The sequence below is a fragment of the Marmota flaviventris genome, chromosome 7 (genome assembly GCF_047511675.1).
Source record: "Marmota flaviventris isolate mMarFla1 chromosome 7, mMarFla1.hap1, whole genome shotgun sequence".
Lineage (NCBI taxonomy): Eukaryota > Metazoa > Chordata > Mammalia > Rodentia > Sciuridae > Marmota > Marmota flaviventris.
In genome coordinates, this window is record NC_092504.1 from 54,524,957 (window position 1) to 54,543,033 (window position 18,077).

Here is an 18,077-nt window from a genome sequence, read left to right on the forward strand (position 1 = left end):
ATAAACCTACTATGTGTGCATGGAAAATATGTATATAAGTCTGTTTATTACATATATGTTGCTTATATTTACATATCTGTAAATTGTGTCATATAAAAATATATATGACACAATCTGAGAAAATGTGGGGAACAGACTATGTGTAATCATTTCTTTATTCCAAATCTTAAATATCATCATAGTAATCCAGCTGGTATAGAGGTAACCATGTATTTGTTTATCCTCTAAATCTGGAATGATAATAGACACAAATGTAAACAAATATGGTGAGTTATATATTCATTCAATGTATGAGACTAATAGAAAGAACTTTCCAGCATTCTTCCATCTCTTTTGTACAATTCAGAGGAAGAACTCTGATCCTTGTTTCTGCAAGTGAACTGAAAGGAGTTTGAATATGATTTTTGCTCTTTATATCTTCTACTGCTTTTAGTTCATGTTAGGAGCTTGCAAATGTTTATTATATAAAAATAATTTAAAGGAAGAGATGGAAGTCGTTAAGAATATATAATAGAAATCCTTTCACTCATTTTTTTACTTTACAATTTAAAACACAAGACTAATAATTTGCATTTCTATGGTTTAACATTATATGCCTTAAAGAGAATGAATTACACACCCTTAGTAAAGAAATATGGACATGCTAGAACCACAATTATAGGCTTCCTAATCTGGGACTAAAACATTTTCACAAAACCGAGAAGGAATTCATTAGGCAAAATGACAAAATTGTTTCTAATTTAAGAATCTGATTGAACTAAAGGAAAACAATTTTCTGGGTGCTACATAGACAGTTGTACTAGAGAAATATGTGCATAAGTCCTCAATCGTTGTGCTTATATTCATCAAGACATTTCCTGAAGTTTAAAATTAGTTTTCAAAAATAAAGAAAGTGAACATTGCAATAGTAAACTGTATTCAGTTGCCTAAGGAAGTCCTCAGAGTTCCATGTGTTGGGTATATGCATCCCTGGTGTGTCTTATACAAGTGATGGCCAAAGCTTTCTGACACTTCAATGTACATTTTTCTTCCATACTTTGAGTTTATTAAGTGAAAGTTTTAAAAATAATTCTTCTCATTAGGGAACAGAAATATGATAATAATGGGAACACAAAGTTGAGAGAATGATTCTCTAAAATTGGCTCACTGTGCTGACCCTGAACATGCTTTATTTTCCAAGAAGCAATTGACCTGTAGCCCTGCCTGGCCTAAGTCGACAGGATATGTCACATTCCTCAGGAAAATACCTGTTAACTGCAGGAAAATGGAGACTCAAGATAATGTTAATGGGAGGAACCCAAGAGACACTTGTCTTAAGATCCTGAAACTCTGGAAGATAACAATAGTTCTTCCTCAATGTAAAATATGTAAGAATATGTGGTTAAGAATCCAATTAGAAGCTGGGCACAAGGCTGCACACCCATAATCCCAGGGACTCAGGAGGCAGAGACAGAAGGCTCATGAGTTCAAAACCAGGCTTCGCAGTTTAGCAAGGGCCTAAGTCACTCAGTGAGACCCTGCCTGTAAATAAAATACAAAATAGGGCTAGGGATATGAGCTCAGTGGTCAAGTGCACTGAGTTCAGTTCCAGGTTGTAAAATAACAACAAAATCCAATTGGAACTAAACAGCATGGGCCAAAGTGACCTATAGTTGCCATGACAGTCAGTTCTTCAAAGTCTGATGTCACCCTGCTCTCAGTCAAAATCCAAAGGTGGACCTGGGCAGAACTTACTGGAAACTTCTCTGGGATTCCCAATGAAACCCAAGTGCAGGAGAGGCATGTCTTCCTTTTCCTCTCTGAGAGGAACAATTCTCTCCTTTGAGAGTGTCCCCTTTCCCTTTTGCTATATCCCTTCAGTAAATTCATTCCTGTTACTCTGAGTGACATGTCTGAAATTATTCTGAACTGATCACCAGACTCAGGGTTTGAATGGGGTCTTTGCATTGCCTCAGTGTCTCAGAAGTTCCCAGCTCAGTTAACACTATGACTTCATAATTTTGTAAGATTTTTTGGAAGCCATATATGAATTATGGGTTTCTTTGAGCCAACATAAGGCTGGGAAGTTGCTTTTCTGGGAATTCCTGTGTGAAATTCCCAAACAACTGATCATGCATGTTCTCTGCCTTAGCTCAGAGTCCTAATCAAACAACAGCTCCCCAGAAGTGGGCAGAGATGGCCGTGACCTACTAAGCATAAAACAACCTGTTTACCAGAGGATCCCCTGCTACACTGAAATCTTACACATACGGAACCCCTTTTGTCTATACTGCTATAACTAAAGCAAATGCAGGGTATTTCTTTGTTAGAGTCAGATTCTTCTGCTCTGTTCAATCAAAAATCAAAAAATTGATATTTTATATATAAACCAAAAGAAGGAATGAAAATGAGAACATCTAGGTGAACATTTTTAAAGGGCTAAGAGCAAAAATGAATGATCTCATGAAACCAAATATTTCCCACATACTCCCATTTGATAAGAGAAAGCAGGTAGGCATCACTACATTTCTAAAGCCACTGACAAATGACTTTCTTTTCTACATCTTTCAGGAAAGAGGGATGCTGGGGCTCAATGTACAATGAAAGGTAAGCATCACTTCCAGTTTCCTGGAAAACCAATGGAAAGGCAAATCCCAACACTCTAATTTGTGACCTCTGTCTTCAAAGAGGTGAAAGCTACAAAACAGAAACAAATGGCAATATAAACACATATGGTTTAATTTTATTTTCTCAAATAACTTTTCCTTGAACTGAAATATTTCTGTCTCTTATACAGGGAATGAATATCATGGAGATAAAATTTGACTTGACAAAGTGATTTGTGAAAAGTGTTAGGATAGGTAGGACCCTGGCCATATAACCTCCTCTAATGGGAGCAACGGGAGGAGCCAGGCCTAGATAAAATTACTCCCTTTTTTTCTTCTTTCCAGTTTTAGAAAACATCTGGCAACAAAACAGACAACATTTAGTGATGATGAACATCACAGTTGCCACACAGACCAGGAAGAACCCAATCACATCCAAAGAGTAGTACTGGAACCAGGAGAGGTCATGGGCAGCCACCCGGAGGTGTTTAGCTCCTTTGTGGCGCATGACAAACTCAATCCAGAAGACAGCTCGGTCCAGAGGCTTCACTGGCTGATCACGGTGAATTCTTGATAACTTCATAGCATTCTCTTTATATCTAAAGGTGAAACATAAAAGGATCAAAATTGAAAGTAAGTTAATCTGTCTATGCACATGAAGTCAATGAAAGTTTTTCACACGTGCCATATGGATGATTTAAAAAAATTATCAAAGACTTGCCCTGCATATGATTTGTTTTTTTTTTTTTCTTTTGTCACCATCTAATGTCTGATTTTAACTTATGTTCTGATGTATAAATATTTCAAAAGTGCCCATGGAATTTCAAGAAGGTGAGTCAAATTCATTCCATCAGAGGAAATTGTTATGAACAATTCTGAGTCCAATAAGTGAGAGAGAAAGCACATAATTTGTAAAAGATCACCTTGAAGCTTTTAAAGAGGAATCATATCATGGTGTGCAGTGCTTCCTAACTATTCTCTCTGTATTTCCTCTTCTTTTTTACCCTCTACTGTATTTTCCACTCAGTAACCAGTTTGGGATTATTAAAATATACACATGTAATTATGAAGCCATCCTGCTCAAAATCTTCATATGACTTCTCATCATAAATAGAATAAAATTGAACTCTATTCTTGTACAAGTAGATTCTTATGGGTTAGACACTGGCCATGATTTCTGATATCATTTTTTCTCACTCATTCTGTTTAGGCATATGTGTCCTTTTAGTTTTATTTTTATTGACTTTTTTTAGTTATATGTAACATTAGAAATAGCCTGGGTTTGCTTTAGTTATAGCAGTACAGACAAAAGGGTTTCAGTAGGTGTAAGATTTCAGTGTAGCAGGGATCATATGGTAAACAGGTTGTTTTATCCTTAGCAGGAAAAGCAATAAATATAACTTGCTCTAACTCAGCCCCTAGCACTCCTGTCTTCCCATATCCTCCCCTTGCTTCACTCTCTCTACTCTACTGATCTTTCTGAAATTTATTTATACTTTTTTTAATTAGTGTTTTTTTGCATATAATTGATATTGAGATTCACTGTGATATCGCCACAAATGTACACATAAAGTTTAGCCAGATTTTTTCCACTCTTCTTCCCTTTTCCTGTTCCTGCTTATTCCTCCTCAATATCCTTTGTTCACTCTATTGATCTTTCCTCTATTTTGATAAAATTCTCTCTTCTTTTTTCCCTTTCTCCCCAGATGCACCCCATAATTTTGGATTAAATTGCACATATGAGAGAAAATTTTGACCTTTGGCTTTTTGAGACAGGCTTGTCTCACTTGGCATGATAGTCTCCAGTTCTATGTGTCTACTGGCAAGTGCTATAATTTCATCTTTTATGACCAATACTCCATTATGTGTATACACTACAATTTCTTTACCCATTCATCTGTTGAAGGGCACCTACATTGGTTTCATAGCTTGGCTACAGTGAACTGTGCTACTATAAATATCAATGTAGTTGAATTCCTATAGTATAAAGATTTCAGATCTTTTGAATATATACTGAGAAGTGGGATAAGTGAATCATATTGTGGGTCCTTTCCTAGTTTTTAGTGTTTTAGGCACATGTGTGTTTTCCTGTTCCCCAGTGTCACCAATGTGTTCTCCCTTGACACCTTCATACTTTATAATCTCATCTTGCTTTTCCTTGAGCATCCTTTCATACAATACCCCCAGTCTTGCTTCTTTCTCATGGCTAAGGTCTTGGCCATCATGTCACTCCTCAGAGGTACTTTTCTTGGCCATATTAGCATAGCAGCCCTAGGCATTTCTTCCATTATTTTATGTTGTTTTAAAAGTATTTCTTAATAACAAAATATATGACATTTTCTAAAATAAGCCCCCCAATAGTACAAGAAATACACAGCATATCCTAAGTGATCACCTGAAAGTATCACTATTAACTTGCAGGGATGGTGAAGTAAGAATACCTATGTACCCACTATTGGATCAAATTTCAGGATTTGCAGGTCATATGTAATGCCACTTAGAAGATCCTTAAGAATCAACTAGAAGACTTAAATCTCATAATGAAATACAAACTCAGAAAAGTAATAGTATACAAATCACCACACAAAACACAATAGCTTTTTTAATATACAAACAAAAACTCAGTGAGAAAGAAATCAGAAAAACATTTTTCAACAATACCTTCAAAGAAAAATCAGTAGGAATTAATGTAATCAAGGAAGTGTAAGTTTTGTAAATACAATTTATAGAATATTGAAGAAAGAAGATACTAGGAGATGGAAAGTCATGAATCAGCAGAAAGAATACTGTTGAAATAGCCATCTGGCTGAAACCAATCTACAGATTTAATAAAATCCCTGTCAAAATACCAATGGAATTCTTCACAGAACTAAAATAAAAATCATAAAATTTATATGGAAGCCCCAAAGACCCCAAATATCCAAAGCAATTCTGAACAAAAGGAGAAATGCTGGAATTATCACAATTCCAATTTTAAAATAGTCTACAGAGGCATAGTAACAAAAATAACATAGTGTGGGATAAAAAGAGTCACAGAACAATGAAATATAATAAAAGCCCAAGAAATAAACCCAGACAGCTATTGCCATCTGATTCTTGAGAAAGGTGCCCCAAATACACATTGGAGAAAAGATAGCCTTTTCTAAAAATGGTGCTGTTAAAACTGGAGAGCCATATGTAGAAGACTGCAGCTTAATCCCTAACTCTCACCCTGTACAAGAATGAACACAAACAGGGTATAAGACCTGAAACTTTGAACCAACAAGAAGAAACACTTCAAGATATAGGCACAGGCAATGACTTCCTGAATAGGACTCCTATATTTCTGAAACTTATAGGAAGTATCAAAAAATGTGACTCACCAAATTAAAATGCTTCTGCATAGTAAAGAAAACAACCACCACAGAGGCAGCCTACAGAATAGGATAAAAACTTTGCCCTCTCCTCTTCTGACAGGATTAATATTCAAACTACATAAGGAATTCTAAGGCTTAATACCAAAATATTCTCCAAATAAACCAGTCAATAAATTGGCCAATGAACTGAACAGACAAGTTATGGTTTGAATATAAGATATCCCCCGCATAGCTCATATGATAGTGCAGAAGTGTTCAGAGGTGAAATAATTAGATGATAAGATTTACAGCCTCATCAGCAGATTAATTCATTTGAATGGAAGTGAATGCATTCCTGGTGGTAACTATTCCTAGGGTGTGGCTGGAAGAAGGAGATTACTGGGGGTGTAAACTTGGGCATTATATTTGTCCCTGGATCCTTATCACTCTCTCTCTCTCTCTCTCTCTCTCTCTCTCTCTCTCTCTCTCTCTCTCTCTGATTCCTGGTTCCCATGAGCTGAGTAGCTTTCCTCTGTGGTGATGTTCTGCTGTGATTTTCTACCTCATCATAGGCCCAGAGCAATCGAATTGGCTGATTGTGAACTGAACCTCTAAAATTATGATCTAAAATAAAATTTTCTTTCTGTAATTTAAATTATTCCTGTCAGGTATTTTGGCCACAGCGGGGAAAATGTGACTATAACCCAATATATTTAAAAACGTTCAACATTTCAACATTTTAGCCAACAAGAAAATGCAAATTAAAACTATGCTGAGATTCCATCTCAGCCCAGTCAGAATGACTGTCATCAGGAATCCAAATAAAATAATTGTTGACAAAGATGCAGGGAAAAGGGAATACTTATGTACTGTTGGTGGAAATTGGAAGTAGTGCAGCTAACATAGAAATTAGGGTGAAATTCCCGCAAAAAAAATAAACATAGAACTACCAAATAATGAAGATATGCCACTGCTGGGTATATACTAAAAGGAAATAAAGTTATCATACTATAGAGATACCTGCATATTTCAGTCTTCATGGTACAATCTACAGTGGCCAAATTATAGAACCAGCCAAGGTTTCCATCAACAAATGAATGGATAAAAAAAATGTTAAATCACACACACACACACACACACACACACATACACACACACACACGAGAGAGAGAGAGAGAGAGAGAGAGAGAGAGAGAGAGAGAGAGAGTATTTTTGAACCATAAAGAAGGAAATATGTCATTTGTAGGAAGATAGATGGAAGTATACATTTCAGTAGTAAGTGAAGTTAGTAAAAAATCAGAAATACAAATATTTCATGTTTCCCCACACATGTGGAATCTGGCAGGGTAGGTGATATAAAAGTAACAGGAAGACTATTATACAAGAGGAAAGGGATCAAGGGAGAAGGAGGAGAGATTCTTAGGGAAATGAAAAGTATTTTAGGACATATTATAAAACTGATATATTCATATTTAAGTCCGATGGTTTAATCTGTATTTTCTTTTTCGCTTATATATTGTTTTATGTCTCTTTTCCCATTCTTTCTTAATTTCTCTCAGAGTATTTTTATTATTCATTGTGTTACTATTTTTTTTTCTTCGAAATGTAGTTTTGAACTTGTCCATTAAGTGATACCTTTCTTAAACAATAATACTATCATTAGGAGAAATGAGAGTTGAGTTGAAGACAGTCATTCTACCTTGAAACTATATACTTCATATAATTTCCTTTTGCAGCATGGAAAAGGTTAATTATTGAAGTTTTGTTTTATCTATTATAATGAAGAACATTTTATTGTGCTTCTAAGATTACCACAAAGTTAAAAAAAATCAACCATATGGAATATTAGGAAAATATTTGCAAATCATATACCTGATGAGACTTATATCCATAAAAGATGGAGAAATATTAAAATCAATAATTAAAATATAAATCACCTGATAAAAATGAGCAAGAGGTTGGAACTAACATTTCTCTCATGAAGATAAGTGAATGACCAAAAAGCACATAAAATGATGATCTTAGCTATCATGTAATGCAAGTCAAGAGCACAGTGAGCTACAATCCTTTTTACTAGGATAGTTACGATAAAAGAAACAGGTATTAATAAATGCTAAAAATGATATGGAAAATTGGAACTCTCTTATATTGCTTTTATGCTGCAAAAGTTTTTGCAACTACTTTGAAAAATAGTTTTGCAGATCTTAATACATATAAAATTATCATATGATCTAACAGTTCTATAACTAGAAATTACCATAAGACATGAATACTTATGTTCATACAAATTATACACATTGTTCATAATAATCAAAATTGGAAACAGAAACCTTTATTAACTGATGAATTGATAAATGACTTTGAATATTTCCAACCACACAATGTTATTCAACAATAAAAAACAATAAAGGCTGACCCTTGGCAAAGCATAATGAAACTAACAGCATTAGTGAATGAAACCATTGAAAAAGACAATAATTTTATTATCTTTTTATGTGAAATATTAGAATAGGATGATGTATAGAGACAAAAAATAAATGGAGTTTGCCTAGTCTAGATGGCAATAAAAAATGACTTCAATGCATTGTCACATTTCTTTGTTGTGATAAAATTTCCAAAAATTATAGTATTTAAGAGTTTTATAACTATGGAAATATCAAATGTATTTGAATTTGAATTCACACTTTTTAATTCAGATATAAATTGTATATTGTGTGTTATACATCTTTAAAATCTGTGAAAATATTAATACTGATGAAATAATTTTTGAGAAAAATAATTTATGGTTGCAGAAATTTTAAGTATGGATTTAAGATACTGTCATATCTCTTCTATAAGTTTATCATTCTTTTCTTGTGAAGATCCTGTAATATTTAAAAATTAAATCCTCATTGCAAATGGCTCAATATGGCAAACATTTTGTGTATGTGTAGAAATGGTGCAGTAATCATTTACGTATGTAATTTATAAGATCAATGCAACTTTGAAATACTTACGATATTTGAAGTTGTATATAACTGTGAAATAGTAATGGTTAAACTGGTTGAAAATAGATTTAATATGGGTTGAATCTTTATTTTTTTTCACAGTTATATGTCCTAAAATTTATTTTACTAATTAGACAGCAGGCTCCCTTCGAAAATATCACTCAGAACTGGGCATTTCCCACATCTTTTAAATACATCTCATTTGTAAAACCTCTGTTTCACATTTCTGAAATAAAGTTACTTGTCGTATGCTGATTGTTTTAATTAATTTCCAGTCTTCTAGTTCACCAGTTCTTGTAGACTTTGTGATCTGTAAGTCAGACATAAGTACCTCTTAACCTATTGAGGTAATATTCACATTGGAACTGGCAGTTCAATGCTTCAGTATCCTCATGGGTAAGCCAGTACTTCCCTAGATCTCCACTCTCTGAAATTCTATCACCAATAAGTTTTGTATATATCAGAGCATCTGTGGAAAGGAGTTGATTTCATCATCTGAACCATGAACCATAAAATAAAGTTTAATAGAAAATGGCCATGGGGTATCAATCAAACCATTCAAGTGTTACACTTGTAATAGAATAAATTTCATAGTTACTTAAAAGAGAAGAGTTGTTTTCTTTTACATTTGAAAAGACAAGGAGAATATGGATGAAATAAGATTTCAGTGGATATTTATGGTTCATAATTAAAAGGGACTACGTCCTACTAAGACCCCTTATAACTTCTAAAGCTGCAATGTGAGGACATCATTTTCAACAGGATGAAATGTAAACAATATGGGAGGGGAAAAGGGGGGCATGGGGTTATTCAGATGGTGGAATGTGATGATAATTATTATCCAAAGTACAGGTATGAATACATGAATTGGTGTGAATACACTATGTATACAACCAGAGATATAAAAAGTTGTGCTCTATATGTGTAATAAGAATTGTAATGAATTCCACTGTTATATATAAAAAATTAATTAATTGAAAAAATACCCTCCTCAAAATGGGCTAAAATTTATACTCATTGATGAAAAGACAATCCTTCTATGAATACTACCCAATGTCAAAGTTGTTGTACTCACAAAGGGTCATTAATGACCATCCTCAAGGCCTTGAGAAGATCTGCACTTGTCAGTGTTCTGTATTCCAACCTAATAGCTGCTCCCTTGGCCTTCACATGAGCAATGTTGTCAGCTTGATCCGCAAACAAAGGAATGCCCACCATAGGGATCCCATGGTAAATCCCCTCATAGACACCATTGGCTCCACCATGAGTTATAAAAGCTTTGGTTTTTGGATGACCTAGAATTGATTCAATGTGAGAAAAATTAATAATGTAAATCTTAGAAAGAACATGAGACATGTGTATCAGAAGACATTAAAGGGATCAGTGTGTATTTTAGATGACAAATTATTATAAACATGACCCTGCATTAATTATTGTTTTCATATCTCAAAGGAACAAGCACCTTAGTCCACTAGAGTGCTAACCGAAAACTACATGAAAGAGAGAGTACATGACTTGAGACTTGAATATTGAATACAACATTAATAGGTAGAAAAAATAGAATATTTTTTAGTAAAATTATCAATATGCACTTATGAAAAATAGGGTCATGAAGGACATGTTAGCATATTATTTCATTAAAAAACTGAAGTCGCTAAGTTTGCTATGTAGCATGTCCAAAGCAGCAGGGAATAGGATGGTGATGGTACTGAATTCAGAGAAAAGAGAGCCTACACTTCATTACAAAATGTGTTTGCACTTCCTATTGAAGATTGTGCATTAATTTCTAGAGAAAATAATGTGTCACTGTCCATAAAAATAATCCTGGATGCCATTTTGAAAGGTATTTGAAATACACCTGCAGGAGAGGAAAGAATAAGTGAAAGACATACAAAAACACAGAAAGGCAATCCAGGAACTGAGTGACAAATTCTTTCAGAGGTAATTGCACCAGAAATAAAGATAACTTGGATTCTGTATATAATGACGGTGTATATTGAAATTGCAGCTTTTTGCTTTGTTTTTTCAAACCATCCCTGGGCCTGGAAAATAATTAAAAAGAAGTTGAACATTGTGTTTGATTTTTTTTTTAAGTAACAAGTATTGAATAAAATGTTTCCTGTTGAATTGTAAGCATCCAGATTGATGGTACTCATGCTTTTAGGACTTATCTCAGAGTCTTAACAAGAAAGTCATTCTGGGGGATCCAGTTGTATATTCGAGTGTTCGGTCCTAATATATCTGGCTTCTTGCCTTGATATCTCCAGATGACCTTTTTGGTAAAGACTATGCCTTATTCTATGATTTAAAGTTTAATGTTATAGCATGTTTGCATTCTAAAAATTTAAGAGATCATCTACTTCAACATTTAACACATAAGGAAATAAGTACGATTTTAAGTAACAAGAATTATGAAAATACAAAATACAACTTCATAATTATTTTTGTTTTATGCAATTTTATCCTAGATTTCATTTTCCAAATTAATATCATTATGTTTATTTCTTGTGAGTGACATAGATTAGACAGGACATGTATTGTTTAAGATGCTTATTTCAGTTTGCATTGTTTTTTATACATAAAAGCAAACCAATGCAGTCAGCTACTGTGAGAAATAAATGAATACTAACTAAGAATTACATGTAACTTGTATTTGACTTCAATTTATTAAACCCTACCTATAAGAAACCTTTTTCTGGTACTTATGGACCTTGACCCACACTTCTATCAATATTGGTGAATTTGGAAATTCTTTAAGTTTTAAAAGGAAGAACCCATTTGCAACTTAAAAATAATTACATGGATATTGAAATAAAGTTCAAAATTGTGAGGTTGCTAAATGTTTTAAAACTGTGTGTTATCATTTAATGATGCAGTACAAATCTTGCTACTAGTCTTATATATATCCAAGATATATTTATGTCTAGGAGCTGACTCTGGAAATTAAAAGCAATCTTCATGAACTGGAGTATAATTTCTAAGTGCTTATCCTCTATATGCAATGGGAACAGCAAAGTACATTTAGGTCTACAGAAGGAAAAATAATTGGGCAATTAGGAGAAACCTATATCAGATAGGAAACTGCAAAGCGGATGGAAAACACTGAAAGACCACGAGAGTGGTTATGTTAGAAATTTTGGTATTAAAGCATTTTGTGGAGGTGGGAACTTTTGAATTTCACCACATGCCAGGCTTGTTTCTGCTTGACTCTTCTTTATACTCTCTTCTTCCTTCTTAAAATGTATTAGTCTGATGTTTTAGAAGCAAAGTCCTTTGGGGTACATTTCATAATGCACAAGGTCCATTTCAAAGGCAGAACTAATCTCTCCACTTTCTCTAATTGTCAGACATTGTCAGGATCCCATCCACTGGTGCAAACTGTTTTTTCTTTTTCTACAAATACATGTGACTGAGTGGGAATTTCGCCCATGGTTTGGGTAGCCTTTCTCCTCAAAACTTCAGGAACAGTTTCTTAAATAAATTTATACTTTTTTTAATGGGGAGGGGATATATTTTGGGCTTACCGTTTCAGCAGTTCAGTACATATTGGCGGACTCCATTGTTCTGGGCCAAAGATAAAGTAGAATATCATGGCAAGAATACTATTCTTAAATGAGGGTAAGCAAGGAATAAGGGATTGCCTGGGGTATCTAAAATCATGATAAAATTCAGCCTTCTTTAATACCTGCTTAGCATTTGTGGTGGTTATGAGTTAATTTTATACCTTTCTGATAACATTAGCCATGTATATAGTGCCCTCAGGGATTCTGCAAGGAAAAGAAAGAAGTACCCAGAAAGAATGTGGTACCTGTGTAAATAAATGCCTGTGATACCCTTACAATTAAATTTCACAATGGACCTGTAAAATATATTCTTTATGATCACAATGTTAATATTAACATGAATTAAACACTCTCTACTGTTTAGAATTACCACACATATTTTTGTTTAAAAACATGATATTTGAGATCAATTAGAGATATCACTATAGGTTATGCTTCATAAAGGATGCTTCATTAAGCAAACCCTTTATAAAGTTTAACAAACTTTTTACATATTTGGTCACTAAGAGGGCACTTTTTCTTACCTTTTGTGGAATCTGTGCAAGGGCAAATGCAATTATATTAACTCTCTCTTCTGGTATGTTAGAAACCATGGACCCCAGAGAAAACACCACAATACCATTTTCTCCAGAACTCTGTAAAAATTCTTCCATTTCCTGTGAATAAAACATTTGCTCCATCAAAAAAGATGAAGAGGGAGAGGATACAAGATATGAGTTTAGAGGAAGGCTGCCTTTCTAGTTGCTCCAAGGATCCAAATACATGCAGTGAGAATACTGCTTCTTAGTGAGATGGGTGATAGAAGGATTTCACTAAAATTCAATACTGGACAGTGAGAGTGTCTCAGAAACTCAGAAGTTTGGGTTCATTAAACAAAGAAGACTACATTGACACCAAACTGTGGAAGCAGCTACAAGCAGTAGTAATGGTGCTGTCTACCACAGAGAAAGGAAAAATGCAGGGAGCAACACAGTGGACATATTTGGTATGAAAAAAACCTGAGATCAGAGAAGCAACATGAACTTAGCTGATCCGGAGGCTCCACTGAGCACTTGTGATTGAAAAGTGCTCTTTATTTACTGCCTGGGGACAGATAAGGTGGATTCATCTTGAGGTGGCCTTTCTACAGTGTCTGTTACCAGAAAGAGGAGATCTGAGCAAACACCGTTAGAATGCTTACTGTGTGGCCTAGAGTGTACCTAGCTAAATGGGAGTGAAACAGGTATAGATAAGATTTTACCCCAGGGGATTCAAGTCAGAAAAGCAAAGGGGCAGCACAACTTGCTTTTCCTTTGAGCTGGTGGCTCTTGTGACCAGCTGAAGTGAGTGAGAATCTGAACAAGGAACTTATGGAAATGTTCAGGGACTGAGCCTAGGAAAGATGTGCAGGTGAACAGCAGAATGTGTGGAAGATCAGCTCCCCTGTGAAATGAGTAGAATTCTTAGGAGGCTTCTGAGACTCAGACTCCCTACAGAGATAAGCAAGTGCCAGGGCCTAGGTGTGTGTCCATCTAATTTCTTCAGAGTATGTATATACCAAACAAAACCCCTGAGGTCTGATTAGACCTAAGTTTCCTCCATCAGAACTCATTTCATAGAACACTGCAGCAACCCCACCCCAGGAGTGCTTAGATCTGGTCTGTGCACACAAAGCTCCAACTGACACTTATTCCCTTTCCAACCTATGTCATACTGGTAAGAAGGGAAGCTGAGAATTATTTCAAACACCTTCAGTCTTAGGCTATTCCCAATGGTAGCTCGGAGAGAAACACAAAAAGAGGAAGGTGATAACAAAATCCAATCTTTGCTTTTACTCTCAGTACATAGCTAAAAAAGAAATGCAAAGATAAATAGTTGAGTATAGTCAGTAACCATCCATTCTGACAATTTTGGCCACCTCAGTGGAAATGATTCCTTCATTTATCATTAAGAATATTTTACCTTTTCTTATTCTTTCTGTGTGTTTGTGTATTCTTCCATTACTGATTGGTTTATGGACATATATACATTTCTTTCTTTTTTTTCAGCATTATTTAAATGTAGCTATTTTTCCTTGGATTGTCTTTTGAGAGTTAGGATATATATATATTTGTATTTTTTTAATTGTTTGTTTCTGTATCTCTCTTTTATTCTCCTGGTTATAGCAAAAATCTATTCTCTATTTTTCTCTCCATTTATTTATTTCTCTTATTTTCTCCTCCATCCTTATAACTCTCACCTGCTCTCTCTTCTGCATTCTCTCTCTTCACTATTTAAAATTTCAAACTTTTTTTCCCTATCTTCCTGTCTCACATTGTTTCCTCTTACTGACTGTAATTTTGCCATCTTTAAACTAATTGGTTTATATAACTCTTGATCCCACCAGTAATGTTATTGCAATTATTACTTCTGTGGATGACATAGTTGACACCTGTTTCTTGTCTTCATGTCAGTTTAGTTTATATTTATGCACTGATTAATTGTTGGCAATTGCTCACCTACTTTTTCTGTTTTTTGTAGCAATTAACATTTTAGAAGTCATAATAGAATCCAGGTATTTATTTTAATGCTGTATATTATTTGTATCCAATGTTGTTATTGTTTATTTCCCCTTATTCTGTGAGTAGCTGGATATCTACCATGACACTACAGGTTTACAGGGTAGAGAAGTGCATTGCTGAAATAAATTCAACCAAAATACCGTTCATCTTGCTCCACATGAAAATTAGTGTTATTCAATCACTAACTATACTTTAATACAGAGAATAATGGAGATAAAACTCAAACTAATGATAAGATCTCAAATAGAAACAGCTGGGCCCCCGCGCTGGCAAAGTAGACGGAACTGTGACCACCCACAGAACAGGCCCAGAGGCCTGCTGAGGGGCAGAACCGCCCCCCACCCCCCACGTCTGCCAGGTAGGCAGAACTGTGACCACAAATGGAAAAGGCCCAGTGGCCCGCAGAGGGGCAGAGCTGCCAACCACACCGGCAAGGTAGGTGGGCCTGCTGAGAGGCAGAGCCGGCCCGCCCCCCACACCGGCAAGGTAGATGGAACTGTGACCACCCACAGAACAGGCCCAGCGGCCTACTGAGGGGCAGAGCCGCCCCCCACCCCCGCACCTGCCAGGTAGGCAGAACTGAGACCACTGACAGAAAAGGCCCAGTGGCCTGCGGAGGGGCAGAGCTGCCAACCACTCCAGCAAGGTAGGCGGGCCTGCCACCCACCGGCAGAACAGGAGCAGCAGCCTGCTGAGAGGCAGAGCCGCCCCCTCACCCCGCACCGGCAAGGTAGACGGAACTGTGACCACCCAAAGAACAGGCCCAGCGGCCTGCTGGGGGAAGAGCTGGCCCCTACCCCACCCCACCCCCGCGCCTTCCAGGTAGGCAGAACTGTGACCACCGACAGAAAAGGCCCAGTGGCCCACGGAGGGGCAGAGCTGCCAACCACTCCTGCAAGGTAGGCGGGCCTGCGACCAACCTGCAGAACAGGAGCAGTGGCCTGCTGAGAGGCAGAGCCGCCCCCCCGCGCCTGCAAGGTAGGCAGAACTTCGACCACCAACAGAACAGGCCAGACCTGCAACCGACAGACAGAACAGGCCCAGTGGCCTGCGGAAGGGTATAGCTGCCCACCCCCACGCCTGCAAGGTAGGCGGACCTGCGACCCACCTGCAGAACAGCCCCAGAGGACTGCAGAGTGGCAGTGCCGCTGCCTGCGCCTGCAAAGTAGGCAGAACTGCGACCCCCGACAGAACAAGCCTAGCGGCCCGCAGAGGGAAAGAGCTGCCGCCCGCGCCTGCAAGGTAGGCGGACCTGCTACTGAACGGCAGAACAGGCCCAGCGGCCTGTCGGCATGGTAGGCACATTGCCCCAATTGGAGGAGGGGCAGAGCCGCCGCCCGCGCCTGCGAGGGAGACTTTGCAACTATACAAGACCAATATAAATATATAGGGGGAAAATCCAATAGCACAAAGTTTCACCAAGCAGAAAGAAATGCGAACAATATGAAGAGACAAGGAAAGAAAGGACCACAAGCAATGCAGGTCAACTCAACGTTAGAAGAGGTAATAGCTGCAGCAGATGGAATGTCAGATAAAGAATTCAGGATATACATGCTTCAGATGATCTGGATTCTCAAGGAAGACATCAGACAGCAAAATCAGACAATGAAAGATCACTTCAACAATGAATTACATAAACAAATCCAAGAAGCAAAAGATCAACTATACAGGGAGATAGAGGTTATAAAAAACAAACAAACAGAAATCCTAGAAATGCAGGAAGCAATAAACCAACTTAAAAACTCAATTGAGAATACTACCAGCAGAGTAGAACACTTAGAAGATAGAACATCAGACAATGAAGATAAAGTATTTCAACTTGAAAAGAACATAGACAGCTCAGCAAGACTGTTAAGAAACCATGAGCAGAACATCCAAGAAATATGGGATAACATCAAGAGACCAAATTTAAGAGTCATTGGGATACAGGAAGGGACAGAGTTTCAAACCAAAGGAATGAGCAATCTATTCAATGATATAATAGGAGAAAACTTCCTAGACTTGAAGAATGAGACAGAATCCCAAATCCTAGAAGCCTACAGGACGCCGAATGTGCAAAATCATAAGAGACCCACACCTAGACACATTATAATGAAGATGCCCAACATACAGAATAAGGAGAGAATTTTAAAATCTACAAGAGAAAGGAAGCAGATTACATTGAGGGGTAAGCCAATCAGGATAACAGCTGATCTTTCAACACAGACTCTGAAAGCCAGAAGATCCCTTAATAACATATTTCAAACACTGAAAGAAAATGGGTTCCAACCAAGAATTGTGTTTCCAGCGAAATTAAGCTTCAGGATGGAAGATGAAATTAAAACCTTCCACGATAAACAAAAGTTAAAAGAATTTGCAGCTAGAAAACCATCTCTTCAAAACATCCTTGGCAAAACATTACAGGAAGAGGAAATGAAAAATAACAATGAAAACCAACAGTGGGACATGGACAGTAAAGGGGGAAAAATAATCAAAGAGGAAAACAAACCATGTTTAGTAACATAAATAAAAAAATATGGCTGGAAGAACAACCCATATCTCAATAATAACCCTAAATGTTAATGGCTTAAACTCACCAATTAAGAGACACAGGCTAGTAGAATGGATCACAAAACAAGACCCAACAATATGCTGCCTACAGGAGACACATTTGATAGGAAAAGACATACATAGGCTGAAGGTGAAAGGTTGGGAAAAATCATATCACTCATATGGACTTCGGAAACAAGCAGGTGTGTCCATACTCATATCAAATAAAATACATTTCAAGCCCAAGTTAATCAAAAGGGATAAAGAGGGACACTACATACTGCTCAAGGGAACCATACACCAACAAGACATAACAATCATAAATATATATGCTCCTAACAATGGTGCAGCTATGTTCATCAAACAAAATCTTCTCAAGTTCAAGAGTCTAATAGACCACCATACAATAATCATGGGAGACTTCAACACACGTCTCTCACCAATGGACAGATCTTCCAAACAAAAGTTGAATAAGGAAACTATAGAACTCAATAACACAATTAATAAGCTAGACTTAATTGACATATATAGAATATAC

The 18,077-nt window shown here is 36.5% G+C and overlaps 1 protein-coding gene across 2 annotated transcripts in view; it reads right to left on the bottom strand.

The window, feature by feature from the left end:
- Positions 1-2,904: 2,904 nt before the first annotated feature.
- LOC139706503 (UDP-glucuronosyltransferase 2B31-like) overlaps positions 2,905-18,077 on the bottom strand; it is a 29,363-nt gene continuing 14,190 nt past the window's right edge. For both annotated transcript variants that reach the window (XM_071614800.1, XM_071614799.1), the window contains exons 3-7: positions 12,995-13,126; positions 11,093-11,179; position 10,328; positions 9,983-10,202; positions 2,905-3,184 (exon numbers count right to left, since the gene is read on the bottom strand). In XM_071614800.1, the coding sequence (XP_071470901.1) occupies positions 2,905-3,184; positions 9,983-10,202; position 10,328; positions 11,093-11,179; positions 12,995-13,126 (720 nt within the window). The remainder of the gene's footprint in view (positions 3,185-9,982; positions 10,203-10,327; positions 10,329-11,092; positions 11,180-12,994; positions 13,127-18,077) is intronic.